Genomic DNA, 18,946 nt, shown 5'->3' with positions numbered 1-18,946 from the left:
GAAGCTAGGAGGAGGCAAGGAAGGGTTCTTCCCTAGAACCGCAGAGGGATGTGGCCCTGCTGGAAGCTTGATTTCAGACGTCTGGCCTCCAGAGCTGTGAGAGAATGAATTTCTGTTGTTTTAAGCCACCCATTTGGTGGTACCTTGTTACAGCCATCGTCGTGGGCAACTAATACACACCCCCAAACCCTTCCTTAAATGAAAGGACTCACCTCTATCTTGCTATCACTGTTTTGAGAAGCATCCCGATGGTCTCCTGAGAAACAAACAGGACAAAAGAAATTGAGTCTCCATCGGTGTGCAGAGGTCCCTCCCCACCTTGCTTCGGTTCTGTGGGTCTCAGCTTGTTTCTGGACAGCCTTCAAGTTTAGAACGATTTTCACATTTTTCAAGAGTTGTGAAAACAAAATAATACCTAACAAAGAAGAAAATCTGATGCAAACAATATATGGCCTGCAAAGGCTCAAACGCTTTCTACCTGGCTCTTTACAGAAGTTTGCTGATCTCCAGTCTAGAGGTTCAAATACTGGTGCCTCTGTCCTTCTACACTGCATCCTCCTCTGGGGCCAGACTCCTGTCCCTTGAAGTGCTTTACTTACCCCCCAGCTCTAAAGGGACTGCCCCCATGCACATGAGGACCATTTCCTTAACCCCCAGTATCCTGCCACCTTCCTCACGGTCCCCCATGTCAGAGATGCTCCTTATGCGAAAACACATTCACGGTATAGTAGTTTTCTACAAGGAAAAAGCACACAGCGTTCTTAAGGCTCTTTTAAAAAATTGTGTTAAGTGGGTGCCTGGTTAGCTCAGTCAGATAAGCATCTGACTCTTCTTTTTTTTTTTTTTAGATTTATTTATTTATTTGAGAGAAAGAGAGAGCGAGCACACAGTGGGGTGGCAGAGGGAGAGGGAGGGAGGGAGGGAGAGAGAGCCCTCAAGCAAACTCCCTGCTGAGCACAGAGCCCGACACGGGGCTTGATCCCTCCTGAGATCATGACCTGAACTGAAACCAAGAGTCGCCCGCTTAACCGACTGAGCCACCCAGGAGCCCCACGTCCAACTCTTGATTTTGGCTGGAGTGGTGATCTTGGGGTGGTGGGACTGAGCTCCACATCGAGCTCTGTGCTCACAATGGAGTCTAGTTATGCCTCTCCCTCTGCTCCTTCCCCTGCTTGTGCGCTCTCTCGCTCTCTCTCAAATAAATAAAATCTCTCTAAAAAGAAATTAAAAATTGTATTAAGTCTTTATTTAAAAGTTAGAGCATTCTGATTGAATACAGTATTAGCCTTAACATTTTTTATAAATATACAGCATATTTCAGAACATTAGAATGGAAATCAACTTTTTCAAAATAATTATGGGGAAATACATATAAAATTCACCACTTTAACCGTTTTTTTTTTTTTTAAGATTTTATTTATTTATTTATTTGACAGAGACAGACACAGTGAGAGAGGGAACACAAGCAGTGGGACTGAGAGAGGGAGAAGCAGGCTTCCTGCTGAGCAGGGAGCCCGATGTGGGGCTCGATCCCAGGACCCTGGGATCATGACCTGAGCTGAAGGCAGACGCTTAACGACTGAGCCACCCAGGCGCCCCCTAACCGTTTTTTTTTTTTTTTAAAGATTTTATTTATTTATTTGAGAGAGAGAGAGCACACGAGAGGGGGGGGGGTCAGAGGGAGAAGCAGACTCCCCGCGGAGCAGGGAGCCCGATTCGGGACTCGATCCCAGGACTCCAGGATCATGACCTGAGCCAAAGGCAGTCGCTTAACCAACTGAGCCACCCAGGCGCCCTAACCGTTTTTTAAAAACATTTTATTTATTTATTTGACAGAGAGAAAGAGAGGACAAGCGGGGGGAGCAGCAGGCAGAGAGAGAAGCAGGCTCCCCGCCAAGCAGGGAGCCCGATGCGGGGCTCGATCCCAGGGTCCCGGGATCATGACCTGAGCCAACTGAGCCACGCAGGCGCCTCCCACCTTAAGTATTTTTCAGGTGTACAGTTCGGTGACATTAACTACAGTCCAGCTGCTCTGCAGCATCACCCCCACCCGCTCCAGAGCTCGTTCATCTGGTAAAGCTGAAACTCAGTACTGATTAAACAGTAAGTGCCCAACCTCCCCTCCCCCCAGCCCCTGGCAACCACCCCTTCCACTCCCTGTCTGTGTAAATTTGACTGCTCTAGGGCCTCAGATACATGGATTCATACTGTATGCGTCCTTCCGTGACTGCTTCATTTCACGGAGCCTAGTGTCCTCTAGGCTCATCCATGGGATGGCGTGTGTCAGAACGGCTTCCTTTTCAGGACTAATACTCCGGCGTATGTGGAGACCACATTTTATGCACTCATCCACTGATGGACACTTGGGTTGCTTCCACACTTTAGCTATTGTGAATACGCTGATATGAACATATTTGTGCACATCTCTCTCCCAGTCCCTGCTTTTGGTTCTTTTGGGTTTACACCAAGAAGTGGCACTGTTGGATCACATGGTAACTTCCTGTTTCATTTTTTGAGGAACGTGTGCCTGTTTCTGACCGCTGACCTCTCCCCCGCGCGTGTTCCCGATGCCATCAGCGAAGCCCCCTCCGAACTCAGCCCAGAATGGCCACCAGGGCTGGGCTCGGGGATGGCCCCAGCAGTTCTGGGAAGGCGGGCCCTGGTCACAGAGGCCTGGGGACCGAGTACCGGCTTCCACTCACCATATATTTGCCCATTGATGCAGCACTTCTTAAAGGTCATGATATTTTGTGTGAGCGTCCCTGTCTTATCCGAGAACACGTAATGGATCTGGCCGAGCTGCTCGTTCAGCGTGGTGGTTCTCGCCTTTGCGGGCGTGTCCTTCTCAGGATAGTACATCTGCAGGTCCCAGTTGATGAAGTAACTCTGTCCAAGACGGATCACCTCCACACTAGGAGGACAAGATGAAAGGTTACTTTGGGTGGCGCTCTCAGATCCGAGAGGCAGGGAGCGGGCTTCATCTTCACTTGCGTGCCCGGGAACGAGCTGCTCATCCGCAGAAAGACAAGCCATGCGGGGTCTATGTGCCCAGCCTCTGGGTTCTCCTGACCAGACACATCTTTCTCCAGCCTTGTTCAGTGTGATTTCTCACTCACTCCTCAGTATGTCTGACCCTCAGCCCATGGCCCTGTGGGACCGGTGACATGGTGACGATGTGGCAATCCCTACTCTCTTTTCTCTCATTCCCGTGGCACCCGGGGACAACTGGAAAGGCTGCGCTCACCTGTGCCCCTAATTGGAGGTGAGGGTCCACCAGGCTACAGACCTGTGTGCTCACAAGTAGGCCCGAGCGCTTTTGGTAAGTAACTCCTACACTGTGATTCCACACTGTGAAAAAGCATAGTTTTCCCCCCTAAATTCTTATGAAGTTAAAGAAGGTCCCAAATAAGATATTCTAAAAGAATCATCTTGATTTTAAAACTCCAAGGGATTAAATATATCTCAGTTATAAGGAAGCTGTTTAAATATTCAGCCAATGTTGAGTGGGCAAAAGAGGTCTTTATAATAAATTAAAGAGAGGGAAAAAGAACTCTTTCCCTCACCCTATAAATATTTCCTGAGTGCCTACTATGTACAGACATAGGAGGCCACATCAGCAAACAAAACAGACAAAATCCCTGCAGAACATCAAAGCAGGGAAGATGAAGACCAACAGGGAACGGAAGTGACATTTAAGATAGAGTGGGTCAGGAAAGGCCAGCGTGATGGGGGGATGTTCGAGCAGAGGCCTGAAGGAAATGAAAGAGCAACCACGTAGATAAGAGGGAGAAACATTCCAGGCAAAGACCAGAGCAGGTGCAAAGGCTCTGGGGCAGGTATGGCGCCGCACTGAGGAGCAGCCAGGGGGCTGGAGTGGAGGAAGCCTGGGGGGGGAGGCGGTATAGGAGGCGATGGGGTGGGGGGAACCAGACCACGCCGGGCCTTGTGGGTCACAGGGTGGCCTCAGTAATGAATTTATCCTGAAGGAAATGGAAAGCTACCGTAGGGTAGAAAACAGAGCAGAATGACCTGATCCGACTTATGCTCTAGAAGGACCTTCCATTTTCAAGAGAAATAAGGAAATCACATTAATCACATGACATGACTTTTTAAAACCGAAACTGACACACACAGTTTATTTTATAACATACAGCTTTAAACAAAATAATCTGTTTAATAGCTCCCTCGACAAAGGTAAAACTCATCTCAGTTTTTTTTTGTTTTTTTTTGTTTTTTTAAGTGACTGCAAACAACACATGGCTCCCCAGGGCTCTACTTCATGGTAAAAGAACAGCAGTAACTACATATAATAAGATTACAAAGAAAACAAATGCACATATAATAAAATTAAAATAAAACAAGTACTTCTAATTACAGAAGTATATGTGATCTTGTATGTCTCTGGGCTGTTACTTAATTGGCACTTAGAGGAGACTCTGGCTGCTGAGGATGTTCCAAGACACAGCTCCCCTTCCAGTGGTCTAAAATCCAACTGATGAATGAAGCAAACCTTGATGTTAAAGAAGGAAAGAAGTGAACGAGGAAGAAATCTCACCAAGCAAGTTATCACCACTTGTCAGAGACAGGACCCTGCCTCCTCTATTGTGGTTGAGACTGAGAAGAGAAACAGAACATTCTGAGAGGCTGACAGAGGGCGAGGAGAGGGGCATTCCCATTGGAAAGCAGTGGCCAGCAAGCATTTTACAAGCAACGGACATGCCAGGTGGTAATAAGGAAGACCCAGCTAAGAGATTAGGAAGGCTCCTGAAAAGGAAAACAACTAAGTTTTCCCATGACACTGGACATCTCCACCTTGTCCCAAGGCCCCTTCTGAAGCCTGGGCTCTGAAGTCCCCTGAGAAGGCATCTTACCCAGTGAGTGACTTCTGAACTCTGGGGGTCTCATCGGCAAAGTGGTCAAGATAAAAGGCGCTGTGCGGGGCGCAGAGCAGACACTCCAGTGTTCATTTCCTTTCCTTCCATTACCCCCAATCCTGAGACGAACGTTATTTTCTTACTTGTTCTTTATGGCCTCAAAGGCCAACAATTACTGATAGAAATGAAGGTGCAAAGTGGGGAAAATGTACTACATACTTCCCTTAAAGCAGAAGGCCAAAGAGAGGAGAGCCTTACCTGACATAGAGAGAGATGGGCACCATGGTATTTAGAATAATGATGTAGCCCCAGAAATTTAGGAATCCACGGTAGGAAGGTGTATAGTCTTCTCCATCATAGAGGTACCAAGAACAATTGCCAACTTGAGCTTCCCAGTAAGCATGGCCAATGGCAAGACCCGCAGAAACCAGGATGAGAACAACAAAGATCTAGAAGACATGAAACATTTAAGTGTATTTGGAAGACAGATTGCCAACTCCCAGAATGTCATAGATGCTAATTAACCTTACTCAGTACTTTGCATGTTAATGATAATTTAGTAGTCTGTAAAAACAACACACTTAAAGGAAAAATGGCACCATCAGGATGCTTTGAAAGCCTGTTTGAGTTCAATCATTGACTGATCTATCCTACATAACACATCTAGGTACAGTTTTGTCCCCAAAGCTATAGTTTGAAAGAGAAAGTGGTGTCTTACATTCAAATCTTTAAACATCCTCATATTACAGGGCATTCGATCCATGGCTTTTAGTTTGAATAATATTGTACTGTTTGGGGAAGGTATCTCAGCATGAAATAATTTCAAACAATGCTGACTTGGGATGCTTATAGAAAATATTTGATGGAAATAAGTTTTATTTTTTTTTTGGAAATAAGTTTTAAAAGAGAAGTTAAGGGAATTTTACCCAGATTTGGGTAATTATTCCTGAAGATTTAATTATCACTTCAAGTTTAAGATCACTTAAAAAGCAGCACAGTAAGTATATCCTGTTAGGAAAATTATGAGGATACACTTAGGGGCTGAAAAGTCCACTGTCCTCGTAGTATTTGGATATTTATGGGTAGGAATACAATTTCCAAGGACATATTTAAATTTCTGGACACAGATTCCAGAAGTGCTATATCTCAAAACCACTATGGCACAAAGAACTCATTGTGAATACTTTGGCCGTAACCAGGACAATGACATGGAAGATGCACTTGAAAAGTTCAAAGTTTTCATGAAATGTGGTATCAGAGAAAAACGAATTGTTTCTTAAACTAGTATATTACTTTTATATGACTTTAAATATGTATATGTAAAGTACTGTAAGTTTTAGAAGTCCCTAAAAGTTTATGTATTCAAATTAAACTAAATACTTGGGCAAAAACGAATTCTCATTGGGAAATCAGAGGACTGCCTAATATTTGGGGCCAGGCCTGAGATGCTATCCTCAAACGACTTGCTTGCAAGGTTGGACTTTGGCTGGCATCTGGGAACTTAGATTTTGGAAGGGTTTCCTTATTCCTTATTCCCTGATAAGAATGGCTCTTTGTGCCTGTTTGTGTAAAACAATATGGCTTATGCCAACCACCTGCATTCCTTCAGGGAATCTGGAATTTTAGTACGTGCCTGGCAGATGGTGCCTATGTGACCAGATCCCAATAAAAGCCCAGGCACAGAGTCTCCAATGAGCTTCCCTGGTATGGACAACATTTCACATGGGCTGTCACAAATTGTTGCTCAGGGAATTAAGTGTGTCTGGCCATGTGACCCTCCTGGGAGAGGACTCTTGGAAACTGGCACCTGGCTCCCTCCAGACTCTGCCTCACGGGCCTTTTGCCTTTGCTGATCTTGCTTTGTAATAACTCACAGTAAGCATAGCTATGAGGGCAACTAGATGCTCTATTCTATGAGTCCTCCTAGTGAATCACCAAACCTGGGGGTGGTCTCGGGGACCCCTCAACACACCTTTTATTTAGCCTTGCCTTTTATGTAGACTTATACAGCATATGTCAGGGGGAAAAGTTTGCTTTTAAGAGAACTACCCCTTGGGGAAACTAACAGCAGTAAAATCAACCCTACATTGACTCTAGGAGCCCAGTCCCATGAACTTATCTTGGGATCCCTGGTTTTCCAACTGGTCACTCTAGTTAACAAAATACTCAAGCACTCAGAGGCCCCTACAACTGGAATTTCCATTCTCAAAAGGATTCTCCTATTAGAGGTATGGCATTTCTGAGAAAAAGTAAGAGAGTCCTCTCTCTCCCATCCAGCCTTGGGACACCGCACGCGTTCTTCTACTTGGCTTGCAGAGGTAAGATTTCTCTGCACAAGAAAAGCATACAACAACATTACAGCAAAAGACAGCAGTCTAGCCTCTTATCTACTGAAATAGAAAATAAGTACCGTATAAACCATGTAGTTCATCAAGTAATCAATTTTAGTTCTTTTAAATCTGGTTTTCCCACTATTCTTCATTATTTTAGTGTCAGCACCTAAAAGTGGAAAATTCAATATGATCAATAGTTGGGAAAATCAATTCACGGTCATGTCAATAAAATTACTTTTCCTTTGGTTTCGATGGAGAATGAACAGAAGAGCAATCCCTTCCTTTAAATCTTAAAAGCACATATCAGATCAATTTCCCAAGAAACTCTGAAATTACCTGCAAAAATGACCAATCCATGGCAGAAATCCGTGTTCCTAATTACACAGCCACGTAACAAAATTTTATCTGCATCCAGAGGAAACCTTGTGTTTCTCCAAAACAGTGTTCCTGCAAACTTATCTAGCCGATTATTGGGTTCTTCACATTCAATATAACCTTTAAAAAAATATGACTCACATAAGTACTCACATACGAAAGATTTTCTGGTTTTAATTAATTGGGACTGAGCTGAGCAACAAATTTAAAACAAAGTAAGACATATTTGCACAAACCATCAAATGTTGTCAGTGAATTTTCTCTTTGGAGATACTGGTGTGTGATTTCAAGTGCCATTTTGAACTTTAGATTGGTTTCTCTAAAGGGAGAGGAAAAGAAAATTAAATGAATAAAATTTGGAGCTCAAAAAGGAATATAAGAAAAACTGTACGAAGTAACATTAGGTATACCTGGAAGCAAAGGCTAGATCATTAGCTTTTCTGATTTTCAAACTCTGTTTGCCTTGGAACTTTGGGTTTAGTGAGGTTATTTCCTGAACTATAGAAAAACTTCTGACTTGGGAAATGTTGGTCCCCTTTGCTGTTTGTTTTAAGTGGGCCAATATGGTTGGGACAGAGGCATCTACAAGCTTCCTGTCCTCCTTCTCACTAATTTAGCTTTCGCCACCAGCCTAGACTATCAAAACTGCTATTTAAAAACTTAGCTCCTAGGGCTGCCTGGGTGGTTCAGTCAGCTGAGCATCGGACTCTTGACGATCTCAGGGTCATGGGATCGAGCCCTGCATTGGGCTCCGTGTTCAGCGCAGAGTCTGCTTGAGATTCTCTCTCTCCTCTGACCCTTCCCCCTCCCCTTGCTTGTGCTCTCTCTCTAAAAGAAACAAATAGGGGCGCCTGGGTGGCTCAGTCGTTAAGCGGCTGCCTTCGGCTCAGGTCATGATCCCAGGGTCCTGCGATCGAGTCCCGCATGGGGCTCCCTGCTCCGCGGGAAGCCTGCTTCTCCCTCTCCCACTCCCCCTGCTTGTGTTCCCTCTCTCGCTGTCTCTCTCTCTGTCAAATAAATAAATAAAATCTTTAAAAAAAAAAAAAATTGTTTTTTTTAAACTTAGCTTCTAATATTTAATCACACTAAGATGATTCTACAAGACATATTTGTTACAGAAAGTGTTTGGACTCTGTCAACCTATTATTTTCCAGATCCCATATCTTTGAAAGATAATTCTACCTAGGAAAGGAGGTGGGAACCTTACCCCCCAGTACGTGGCATTTTCCACCCACAGAGCAAGGAAGGCGCATGTTCTGGAAAAAGAAGAGCCGGGCTGGGCATTTGGGCGCTGGACGGCAATACCACCTTTACAGGCCGGACGTCCTTTTGTGGGCTCCACGAACACTGACTCTGGGGTTCCCCTCTATTCAGACGCTGACCTGTGGCCCTCCACCTTCCCGTTCGGTTTGTTCTGACAGGGCATGTTGGGATTTGCTACCTTTGGAAAGCTTTAGAGGCTCTCACTCGTGGGAATAATGGCCGTTTTATAGGTAAGACTGATCAACTGACTAATTCATAGCGCAAAGACAGACCTAGTTTGCCTGAGATGATTTCAGCTCCCCGCAAAGATTAAATGAGCTAATACATAATGCTAACCCAACACAGCAGGCACTCAATAAATGCATCCAAAACGGGTCAAAAGCAGAACATTCTTCTAAGTGGTAGCGTTGTAACCAGAGCCAACAAAGGGAAAATCCAAAATTGCCTATTGACAAGTACTTTAAAAATCTGGTTTTTTCTGAAATAGCTTATATTGATAGTCATTCGTATGTGTCTGGACACCGCTCAGCTGCTTACAAAGGGCTCAGGCATTGACCCTATTACCTTCCCTCAGTGTTGGGGGGGAGGGCAGGTTTGAGAGCCCCCCTTTACAGATGGAATTGGAAAAAAGAGACATTGGTCCGCTAGGGACACTGTTGGACAGCCAGCAAGTGCTGGAGGCAGGGCCAGATCTCAGGGCTCCTTTTCATGATGCAATTTTCAACGGAATGAATGTGCCCTCAAAGGTCAGTCTTAAAACAGGCCTGGCGAAGACCCGCTTACCCGTCCAGTTCAGCTGTTTCGACGTAGCAGAGGCTGTTGGGCTCAGAGCTGGACAGCAGGAGGACGTCAGCCTGTTCAAAACAAAACACACCGATAACACAGAGATCCCCAAGGCGAAGCTGAGCACCAGAGCAGCTGGGAGGATCAGAGATGAGGGATGCAGGGCTTATTCGCTTACCGGAATAAAATCATTTTTTTTCAGACGAATGACATCTCCAACTTGAATCTCTTTCCACTTGGCAACCTTGAATCTAAATATTAAAAATAATGACAGTTTATTGGCTTTTTCAAAGTTACTGGCAAAGGATTTGGAATTATTCTTTCTAGAAGCCAATGATTCTGGGGAAAACGTGAATTTCACAGAGAAAAGGGTTCCTAAAAGTTCAGCCACTGAATGATGAAACCACATTAAGAGGTCACGGGAATCACAGTCTCCTCTAAAGGAAGCAGTGGTGATGGGGACCATTTTGATGTGTTCTTTCCTACGTCATGATACCTGGCACCTCCTTTGTTTTTGCTCTTGTCCTGTACTCCTACCTCTCCTGTTCTCTGTCCTCTGGGTTATCCACCACCTGCTCAGGATGCAGGTGGTCCCAGGGCCGGGATGCATTCTGGCTCCCACACGGGCCCCCTGGAATCCTCTTGGAACTTTAGACCATGCCTCCTCCCTATTGTGTAAATTACCTTTCCAAGGAGTGTGTCGCACTTTCATAAGTCTAATAAGGACATTGATAAAATGCAAAATTAAATAAGAAGAGGACTATTTTCAGTCTTAAATTTCATAGGAAATAACCATTTAAATGTCTAAGAAATCGGGGTGCCTGGGTGGCTCAGTCATTAAGCGTCTGCCCTTGGCTCAGGTCATGATCCCAGGGTCCTGGGATCGAGCCCCGCATCGGGCTCTCTGCTCCGCGGGAAGCCTGCTTCTCCCTCTCCCACTCCCCCTGCTTGTGTTCCTGCTCTCGCTCTCTGTCAAATAAATAAAATCTTTAAAAAACATAAAAAATATATTAAAAAGTCTAACAAATCAACATCTTTTTTAAACATCTTTTTTAAACATCTTTTAAAACACAGTAGTCTGTTTTAAAGATGTTCACATATAGAAAAGGCATCCCTAATAGATATTGTGAATCTATCACAACTAATAAGCTTAATTTTTTTGGAGGCAGAAATCCAATTACCATGTGTGTCCTCCCATTAATTCATGGATAAAAGAGACCTGGAGTTGAAAATATATATATTTTTCAATTTAAAATACATTCTAAATATATGCCTATATACCAGTTTCACCAATTTATTAGAATTTAATACACAATTCTTAATCTTAGGATTAAAAAAAAACTTGGCTCATCTTTCAATAAATGAAATGGTGGTTTACATGTCAGTATCTGTAAAACTGTAAATTACAATTTGCATATGAGTGTCAAATTATAAACGAACAAGAACCTTCTTTCACGGCTCTCTGGGGATATGAGAGGCAATTCTGTTTGAACCCTTCCACTGCGACATGTAGTTTCCCCTTGGGAGGTCGCACTGCCCTCCCCACAAGGTCCGAGTCCCCACACAGGCTTAACCCTCCTCCAGGGGGGGGAGCTGGGGCCACAGCCCTATCAGATATGCACCCTGACCCCCAAATCCAAGGCCACTCAGAGCTACTCTTTACCAGTGGAGTTAACCAGGCTGTGGCCTATTGCCAGGGTAATGCGGGCTGGCTGTGAATCTTACCACTCTCCATGACAGTGATTCTAAGTGATTTGAAAGGTAACCTTCAGAACAGAATCCATTTATTTGGGAAGGAAAAAAAGCCATCCAAACAGATTGACGTAGTCTATATGTAAATTAGACACAGTGGAACTATGCCTATAAATCACCTTCTCTTTCTCAGGGTCGACACCTAAAAAAGTCTTTGAATTGGGCCTTCACACTATTTTTTTCTTTCTTTTTTAGTGAAGTGTAATTGATATATAATATCCTACAGTTTCAGGTGTACATCACAGTGATTTGGCATTGTCTTAGTCACTATTTTTAGCACCTGACTTTGTGGTTCTGCCCCCAGGCGCTTGCTCAAAAAAAACAACTCATTACAGGTCTGTGAGTTGGCACGTTGGTCACAGTTGACAATGTTTCTTTAACATTTATGGAGCACTTTTGGTGTGTTGGAGGCTCTGATGGACCAAAAAAAAACACACAAAAATCAAAAAACAAAAACCCAACCAAATACCATCAGGATAGTCTCCCTGAGAAGCTTACAGTTCAGGACAGAAGATGAGACACCTACACCAATAATTCTACTACAAGTCAGGCCATAATAAGAAAGAGGAAAGCAAAATGCTCTGAAAACGCAGTGAAGGGAGAAATCACTTGAGCTGGAGAATCAGGAAAGGGGTCAAGATGTTTGGGCGAAATCCTGAACACACAAGTTTGGGAACAGCAAAGATGGGAGCTCCAGGCTAAAGGAGGAAACAGTGTAAACAGTGCTGGGGCGCCTGGGGGGCTCAGTAGGTTAAGGGTCTGCCTTCGGCTCAGGTCATGATCCCGGGGTCCTGGGATCGAATCTTACATCAGGCTCCTTGCTCAGCAGGGAGCCTGCTTCTCCCTCTGCCCCTCCCCCTGCTCCTCCCTCCGCCCCTCCCCCTGCTCATTCTCTCTCTCTCTCAAATAAAGAATAAATAAAAGCTTTAATAAAATAAACACAACAGTGCTGATACTGTAGGGCCCAAAGGGCAAGCACCCGTAATCCAACTTGGCTATAGCCTCTGGGTCATGAGGAGAGGACCAAGTCTTAGTAAATTAACAGAGACCCTTACAGTGAAAAGGCCGTTGGGCTGACTGCCTTGTAAGTTCAGAAGAGTTGTCTCTAAGTACGTTTCTAGACATAGTCATCCACTCTATCCCTGTAACTAAGTGACAAATTAAGGAAGGCACAGTACCTGCCATCCTTAATGACTTCACACGTCCTATTATTGATTTCATTATCCATTTTATGGCGAGCCTTTAGAAGAGAGAAGTAGAAAGGTTATTTTAATCATCTCAAAATAGAAGGTATCGATTCCACTGCAGTGAGGAGAAAGTTGCACGAGCAATTCTTACCACGTCGTCCACCAGGTCTTTGATGGCCGTGATGCCCAGCACCACGAGCAAGGGAAACAGGGTGGTATACCATGCCAGGGTCGAGATTTGAGGGATTGCCTGCAAGAAATACAAGGAAGACTTATGTGCCCATGAAGGCGTGGCTTCTGTCGGTTACTGCTAATTCCAACCTCCACCATCACCCAAGTCTACGCCCTGCAGAGCCTACAGGAAAGGAAAGGCATGCAAGCCTCCAGCCAACCTTCCTCCTGCCGCCCCCTCTAGCTTCTGGCCTCCAGGAACAGACCCCAGAGGACATGCATATAGCAGGCTCTCCAGGGCTGGTGGCTCAGCCAGTGGTCTCTGAGGGTCTCAGGCTGGAGGTCAGGACAGCAGTAGGTAGTGGCTGCCTCTGAATGCTCATGACTGCGTTGGGCATCTTTGGGGGTCATCACTACTGGTCCGGCTGAGAAAGAGGCTGGCCTTGCACGAGGCCTTGCCCCCCTTAAGACAGGCTTCAATTCGGAACAAAAGATTGGGAGGCAAGTTTAGTAAAGATATCTTGTAATCATCCCATGGAGCATCAGGCCATATTGTGTAGTGGTTAAAATGACAGGCTTTGCAGAGAAGTTCCTGGATCCAAATCCTGTCCCGCTCTCTTACTTAGGGCTTTGGGATTTTGAGCAAGTTCCTATACCTCCCCAGGCCTCAGTTTCTCTGCAAAATTAGGAGGTTAGGATAGCCCTTGCCTCACAGAGTACAAGAATTAAGTGACGTAACAATGTAAGCAAGTGGCCGGCTAAGGCTATAACTATTATTCTAATTTAAATTGCTCCATCTTTAAGAGAAGATGATTGGGGATTGGTTGGAAGAGAGAAAGATCACTTGCCACATTATTATCAATGTGTGTAACTCCCCTTTTCCTTGCTAGAAGGAAGGTAGGGAAAAATAGCTCACTTATCATACAGCAGCACCTTCAAATTTTGGTGTTTGTCTCCACACGGGTCTGTTTCTAAGGTCCCTCCTGATAACAGGACCATTCTACACTATCAAGCCAGTACATTTCATACCCTACTAAATCTGCTGGGTATCCGGTTCTCTCTCACGTTTCCTCACCACTTCCTGCACCCTCCATCCCCACCCGGACACGCACACGCTCCCATTTCATGAAGGCTTCCCGAGTGAATCCCAGCAGACGAGACTGTTTTCCAAATCCAATGCTGGAAGTCAAGAATCTGATAAAACCAAGTGGCGATGCTGTCCTTTGTACCCTGCACATCAGGGGCTAAAGGTCGATACTCTGGCAACTAGAGGGTGTAGAGTTCCTTTGATTATAACAACAGCTTCTAGACAGGTAAAATTAACACTCTCCAGATAAGTGAATCCTTTGCCACAACGGAGACAAAGACTCAGGAAAAGAACAGGCCTTTTGTCCACGTAAAACCAGTTCACAAAAATAACTTACTGAGAATCATGACCCAAATATTAAAACAAATACATAATATTCTTGAGGAAATCAAGCATCTGAAGAAAAAACAAAGGGCAAGCACACACAAAAACAGAATTTTAAGATACAAATCATTTTACAAAGTGAAGGTTTTAATTGTATTCACTTCGGGGAAACCAGTTTTAACACTCACATCAGGACGAAATAGAATTTTTAAAAATATAGAGTTAAAATATCTCCATTTGCTTCCTTTCCCTGTTCACTGAACACTGTCGTCCTGGTTCTGTATGAGGCACTATTCCCTTACGTGCAGAACCCTGATATTAATATAACGACTTTCAAGATTATACATGTCCACAACCTCAGTGTTACTGAGTCGTCATAATTCAAAAGAGATTTAAGATATCAAAGGGCATTACCTGTAAGATAAGAAGGATCAGGAAATAGAAATTGGCTGCTCTCTTAAATTGCTCAAACAAATTCATCGGTAGAAAGGAAAACGCATTATACTTGTATGTTTTAATTGCATTATTCTGTTGGGAAAAAAAAAAAGAAAGAAAGAAAGTCATTCTACATAAGGTCACACATTTATCCCAGTGTAGACACACCTGCAAAAATCCTTAAAGCCTGATGGCCTACGGTGACACAGGGACATTAGCCAGAAAGACACTGAGATTTCCTTTACGCCTTTAATTCTAACCAGGCCTCCTTGACTCCTTGGAGGCTCAGTAACAAGTAACAAGAAGGAGACATTTCCCCCCAAAAGATCTCCGTGGCAAATCTGGCTGTGACCATGTAGATGTCGCTGGCAGATTCCTTGACTCCTCAGAGCCTCTTAGAAAATGGGGCAAAGGGAGACATCAGCGTGGACTACAAAGCTGGAGAAGGAACACTCTTTTCCTTGAGGGATGAAGGCTACCAAGTAAAGGAAAAGACACTGTTGTGTGTTGAACTGTGTGCCCCAAAAGATACGCTCAGGTCCTAATCCTGGGACCCGTGACTGCCATCTTATTTGGGAATGGGGTCTTTGCAGATGGGATCAAGTTACAGCGACGTCACACTGGATTAAGGTGGGCCCTGATCCAATGACTGGTTGTCCTTAGAAGACGAGGACAGCTGGACACAGATGTGGAGATGCACAGGGAAAAGGCCATGTGAAGACGGAGCCAGATATTGGAGGGATGTGGCTACAAGCCAAGGAACGCCAAGGACTGTCAGCCACCCCCAGAAGCTGGGGGAGAAGCTTGGAACAGACCCTCCCGCAGGCCCCCAGAAGGAACCAACCCTGCCAACACCTTGATTTTGGACTTCTGGCTCCCTAACTGTAAGAAAACGAACTTCTGTTGTCTTACACCGGCCCGTTTGTGTCCCTGTTACAGATGGCCTAGCCAGCTAAAAGACACATTACGACACAAAAGCAAACGCTTGACAGGTGTTACCGTATGTTAAAGGTAATAAGGATTTTTGAGGTGAAAGTATCTTCAAAGTCTCTAAATCTATCACAGGCAGAGAAGGGGGAGAGAAGTTATCAAGATCCTTTCAAATTCTTATTACCTTCAAACATAAGGCTTCTGTGACATTATTGTAAATTCTTATATAAAATGTTAAGAAGGCACCTGGGTGGCTCAGATGGTTAGGTGTCTGCCTTCAGCTCAGGTCATGATCCCAGGGTCCCGGGATTGAGTCCCTCGTCGGGCTCCCTGCTCAGCAGGGAGTCTGCTTCTCCCTCTCTCCCTGCCTCTCCCCCTGCTTGTGCTCTCTCTTTCAAATGAATAAATAAAATCTTAAAAAATAAATAAATAAATAAATAAATAAAACGTTAAGAGAGCTCTGTGCACACATAGGGAGAATTTCAATCTACATAATTTTGTTTTGGTCTGTGTCAAGCCACTCCTACTCACCTTTATGAAACGGAATGTGATGTATAAACATGATATTCTATAGAATGGACAATGATTATCAATGGCCTGGGCCAGGGATGATCTGGAAGGCAGGTGTCTTACAAAGCTGGTAAGCATAATGGCTACTGGAAAAAACTGGCTCTTAGTAGAGAGGATTTAGAAAGTCAAAATCAACTTACCGCATACTTGCTCTCCTTAATACAAAAGAACCTTGTTTTCATGAAGTGAGGTTGTTCATGGAAGCTTCGATCATTTGCTTTGACTTGCCACGTACAATCTTTTAAAAAGAAAGAGAAAAAAGTCCATCAAGCGGAGAATTAGCATACGGTTATGGGCTGAATTGTGTCCTTCCTGAGTTCAGATGTTAAAGTCCAAACTCCCACTCTGTGCCTTGGAATATAACCTTTATATTATAATATAACCTTTATATTACACAATGAGGTCATTACAGTCGCCCCCAACCCAATAGGACTGATGGCCTTCTAAAACAAAGTAAATCTACACACAGAATGCACAGTGGAACGATGAGGTGAAGTCACAGGGAAAACCTGGCCACCTACAACCCAAGGGGCGAGGCCTAGAACAGTCCCTTCCTTCCCTTTCAGCCTCCGGAGGAACCAACCCCTGCCCACACACTGATCGTGGACTTACAGGCTCCAAAATCTGTGAGATTATAAGTTTCTGCTGTTGAAGCCACCCAGTTTGTGACACTTCGTTATGGCAGCCCTAGCAAACTAATGGACATGTTGTAATTTGACCAACTGTCCATAGAACACTGGAGTTCTAAAAGAGTAATCCTCATTAAACATGACCCAAACAAAATCCCAGAGCCCTGGAAGGTCACAGCTAAATTAAGCCAAATTATTATTTTCACACTCATCTACTTGGTTTGTAAAGTTTATCATCCATTAAATATTTAGTGAATGGATAAATCAAAGAAAAAGGCCATCACTGACTAATTCAACACTCTTGGGTCCTGATCACAGATCAGTGTCCACTGCTTTATCTCACGCGCTTAATGTCACATGCACAGTACTGAGCGGACTCAGTCCATTTAGTCGGCATATCCGAATTCCAAGGAACTTGAGAACGTCCACAGCATCTCTACTGCTGGGGGGAACATTTCTCACCCAACAGGTGTCTCATGAAACCCTTCTCCCTAGCCACCCCCCTCCCTCACCGCCCGGTACTAACTCTTTCTAACCAGACTCTCCTTGGGGATAGTTTTCTCCACGCTTAGTGGAAGATGCTATCTACGGGTTTAGTAGAACAATTCCTAACTCTGTGAGATCACATCTTCCTCATTCCCAACCTAACCACCAACCACATTCCTAACATCTGTGCTTATCATCCCCTTATTTTTCTGTACAGGTTTATTAAGTAAGCACCCCCCCCCCAAGTAAGTTGTTCAGGCCAGTTTTGAGCTGTATTGCTTGGATTCTTCTGTGAATTGCTTTTCCACCATCAACACTACCCGAGTTTCATCTATATTAGTGTGGATGACTGCTCTTCATTGCCACCGGCTTACAGTATCATGTGTATCCCACAGGTTATCAGTTCTTCTGTTGGTGAATATTTGGGGTGTTTCTAGCATCTTGCTATTACAAATTATTTTGCTATGAACATTCTCAGATTGTCTTCTGGAACTCTTATGAATTCTTTTCAGGTATCTATTTAGAAGCGGAAAGTCTGGGTAATGACTCTCCTCTTTCGGTTGCCCACAATTCTTGCTGTACCCCTCCTCCTTCTCTTGACTGCCTCCTGAAGGGACAGGAGTCCAGTCTATATTCAGGGACACTGGGTGGCGGCGGGGGGAGAAGAGGAGAGGGAGGTGGGTGGTATGACTTCAGCTACAGTATTGGGGAACCAGTCAGGAAGGCCTGAGGCAAGGCGGTGCCATCATACTGGCTCTAAGGAGTGTGAAGTTGAGGTGGTGGTCCTCTGACCCGAGACTGGGGTCTCAGGTTACACCATAGGGACATCACACAATCAATCCACTGTGAGGTTCCCACTAGGCTGTGGGACATAGAGATTCCGACAGAAGATGTGTTCCATTCTGAGATGGCCTGGATATTGAACCCACAAGAAAGGCAAGCTGGAATGGTCTCCAGGAAGTCTTCTCTGAGCCTGCGCCCCCACAGTAGCTCGCTCCTCTGTCTCCTTTTTAACGACACTCCAAGATTACAGCCTCCTTGCTCCCAAAACCCAGCCCCTGGCTACCCTCTGGCGTCTCCATGGTGATCTCCACGTTCCTGGCTCCACAGCCTGAGACACAACCCCCACCTCTCTACCTCACTGTGGGACCACTGTTTTGTGGTAGGGCTGGCTTTGAAGTTTCTCAACGAAGAGCCAACCCAGTGGCTCTCTTACTTCCAGAACCTGAATTAGCAGGAGATGGGCTCCTCCCTGATTTGCAAAATGTCACGGGGTCCATCGTGGTGGGGCTGCGGCTGTTGCTTCCTGGGCTGATCCAGACTCGCTTCTTCTCGTCATCCCTAGTGGGTCCACAGCTGGCTAAGGATTCGCTGGAGGCAGATTTCTGAGTTGACCTGTCACCCCCTATCTTATAGCAATTGTCAGCCATCCTGTGGTGATAGGAATTCCTCCTACCGGGTGTTTGGTCCTCCCTTCTTTCCTTCTGAGCTTCGGCTCTGGGCTTGGAGACTCCCTGGCTCCCAAGCTGTCGACTTACACAGCCTTCACTCAGCAAAACTGAAACGAGGGTCCCGCTGCTGCAGGGTTAGCTGCTTTGGCAAGAGGCCTGCAATCACCACACCGGGCAGCTCTCTGGGGCCAGGCTGGGGCCTCCCCTCACGTGCTGAAGGTACTCGTGGAGGATATGCTTGCAGACCTCGAATAGGAAAGGTAAAGCCCGCAAGGTGAGATCTAGTTTACCTCTGG

General features: G+C 45.0%; 1 protein-coding gene across 1 annotated transcript in view; it reads right to left on the bottom strand.

Annotated features, from left to right (window-relative positions):
- Window positions 1-18,946, bottom strand: part of ATP8B1 (ATPase phospholipid transporting 8B1) — a 120,460-nt gene that overhangs the window by 26,882 nt on the left and 74,632 nt on the right. Inside the window, exons 3-14 of the mRNA XM_032422621.1 lie at window positions 16,225-16,322; window positions 14,564-14,677; window positions 12,719-12,817; window positions 12,559-12,620; window positions 9,807-9,879; window positions 9,629-9,699; window positions 7,819-7,901; window positions 7,544-7,702; window positions 7,285-7,373; window positions 5,133-5,323; window positions 2,703-2,911; window positions 213-256 (exon numbers count right to left, since the gene is read on the bottom strand). Coding sequence (XP_032278512.1) covers window positions 213-256; window positions 2,703-2,911; window positions 5,133-5,323; window positions 7,285-7,373; window positions 7,544-7,702; window positions 7,819-7,901; window positions 9,629-9,699; window positions 9,807-9,879; window positions 12,559-12,620; window positions 12,719-12,817; window positions 14,564-14,677; window positions 16,225-16,322 — 1,292 coding nt within the window. The remainder of the gene's footprint in view (window positions 1-212; window positions 257-2,702; window positions 2,912-5,132; window positions 5,324-7,284; window positions 7,374-7,543; window positions 7,703-7,818; window positions 7,902-9,628; window positions 9,700-9,806; window positions 9,880-12,558; window positions 12,621-12,718; window positions 12,818-14,563; window positions 14,678-16,224; window positions 16,323-18,946) is intronic.

This window comes from Phoca vitulina, unplaced genomic scaffold (assembly GCF_004348235.1).
Source record: "Phoca vitulina isolate PV1807 unplaced genomic scaffold, GSC_HSeal_1.0 scaffold27, whole genome shotgun sequence".
Classification (NCBI taxonomy): domain Eukaryota; kingdom Metazoa; phylum Chordata; class Mammalia; order Carnivora; family Phocidae; genus Phoca; species Phoca vitulina.
The sequence above is the reverse complement of the archived record's forward strand: the minus strand, read 5'-3'. Positions and strand labels throughout refer to the sequence as shown.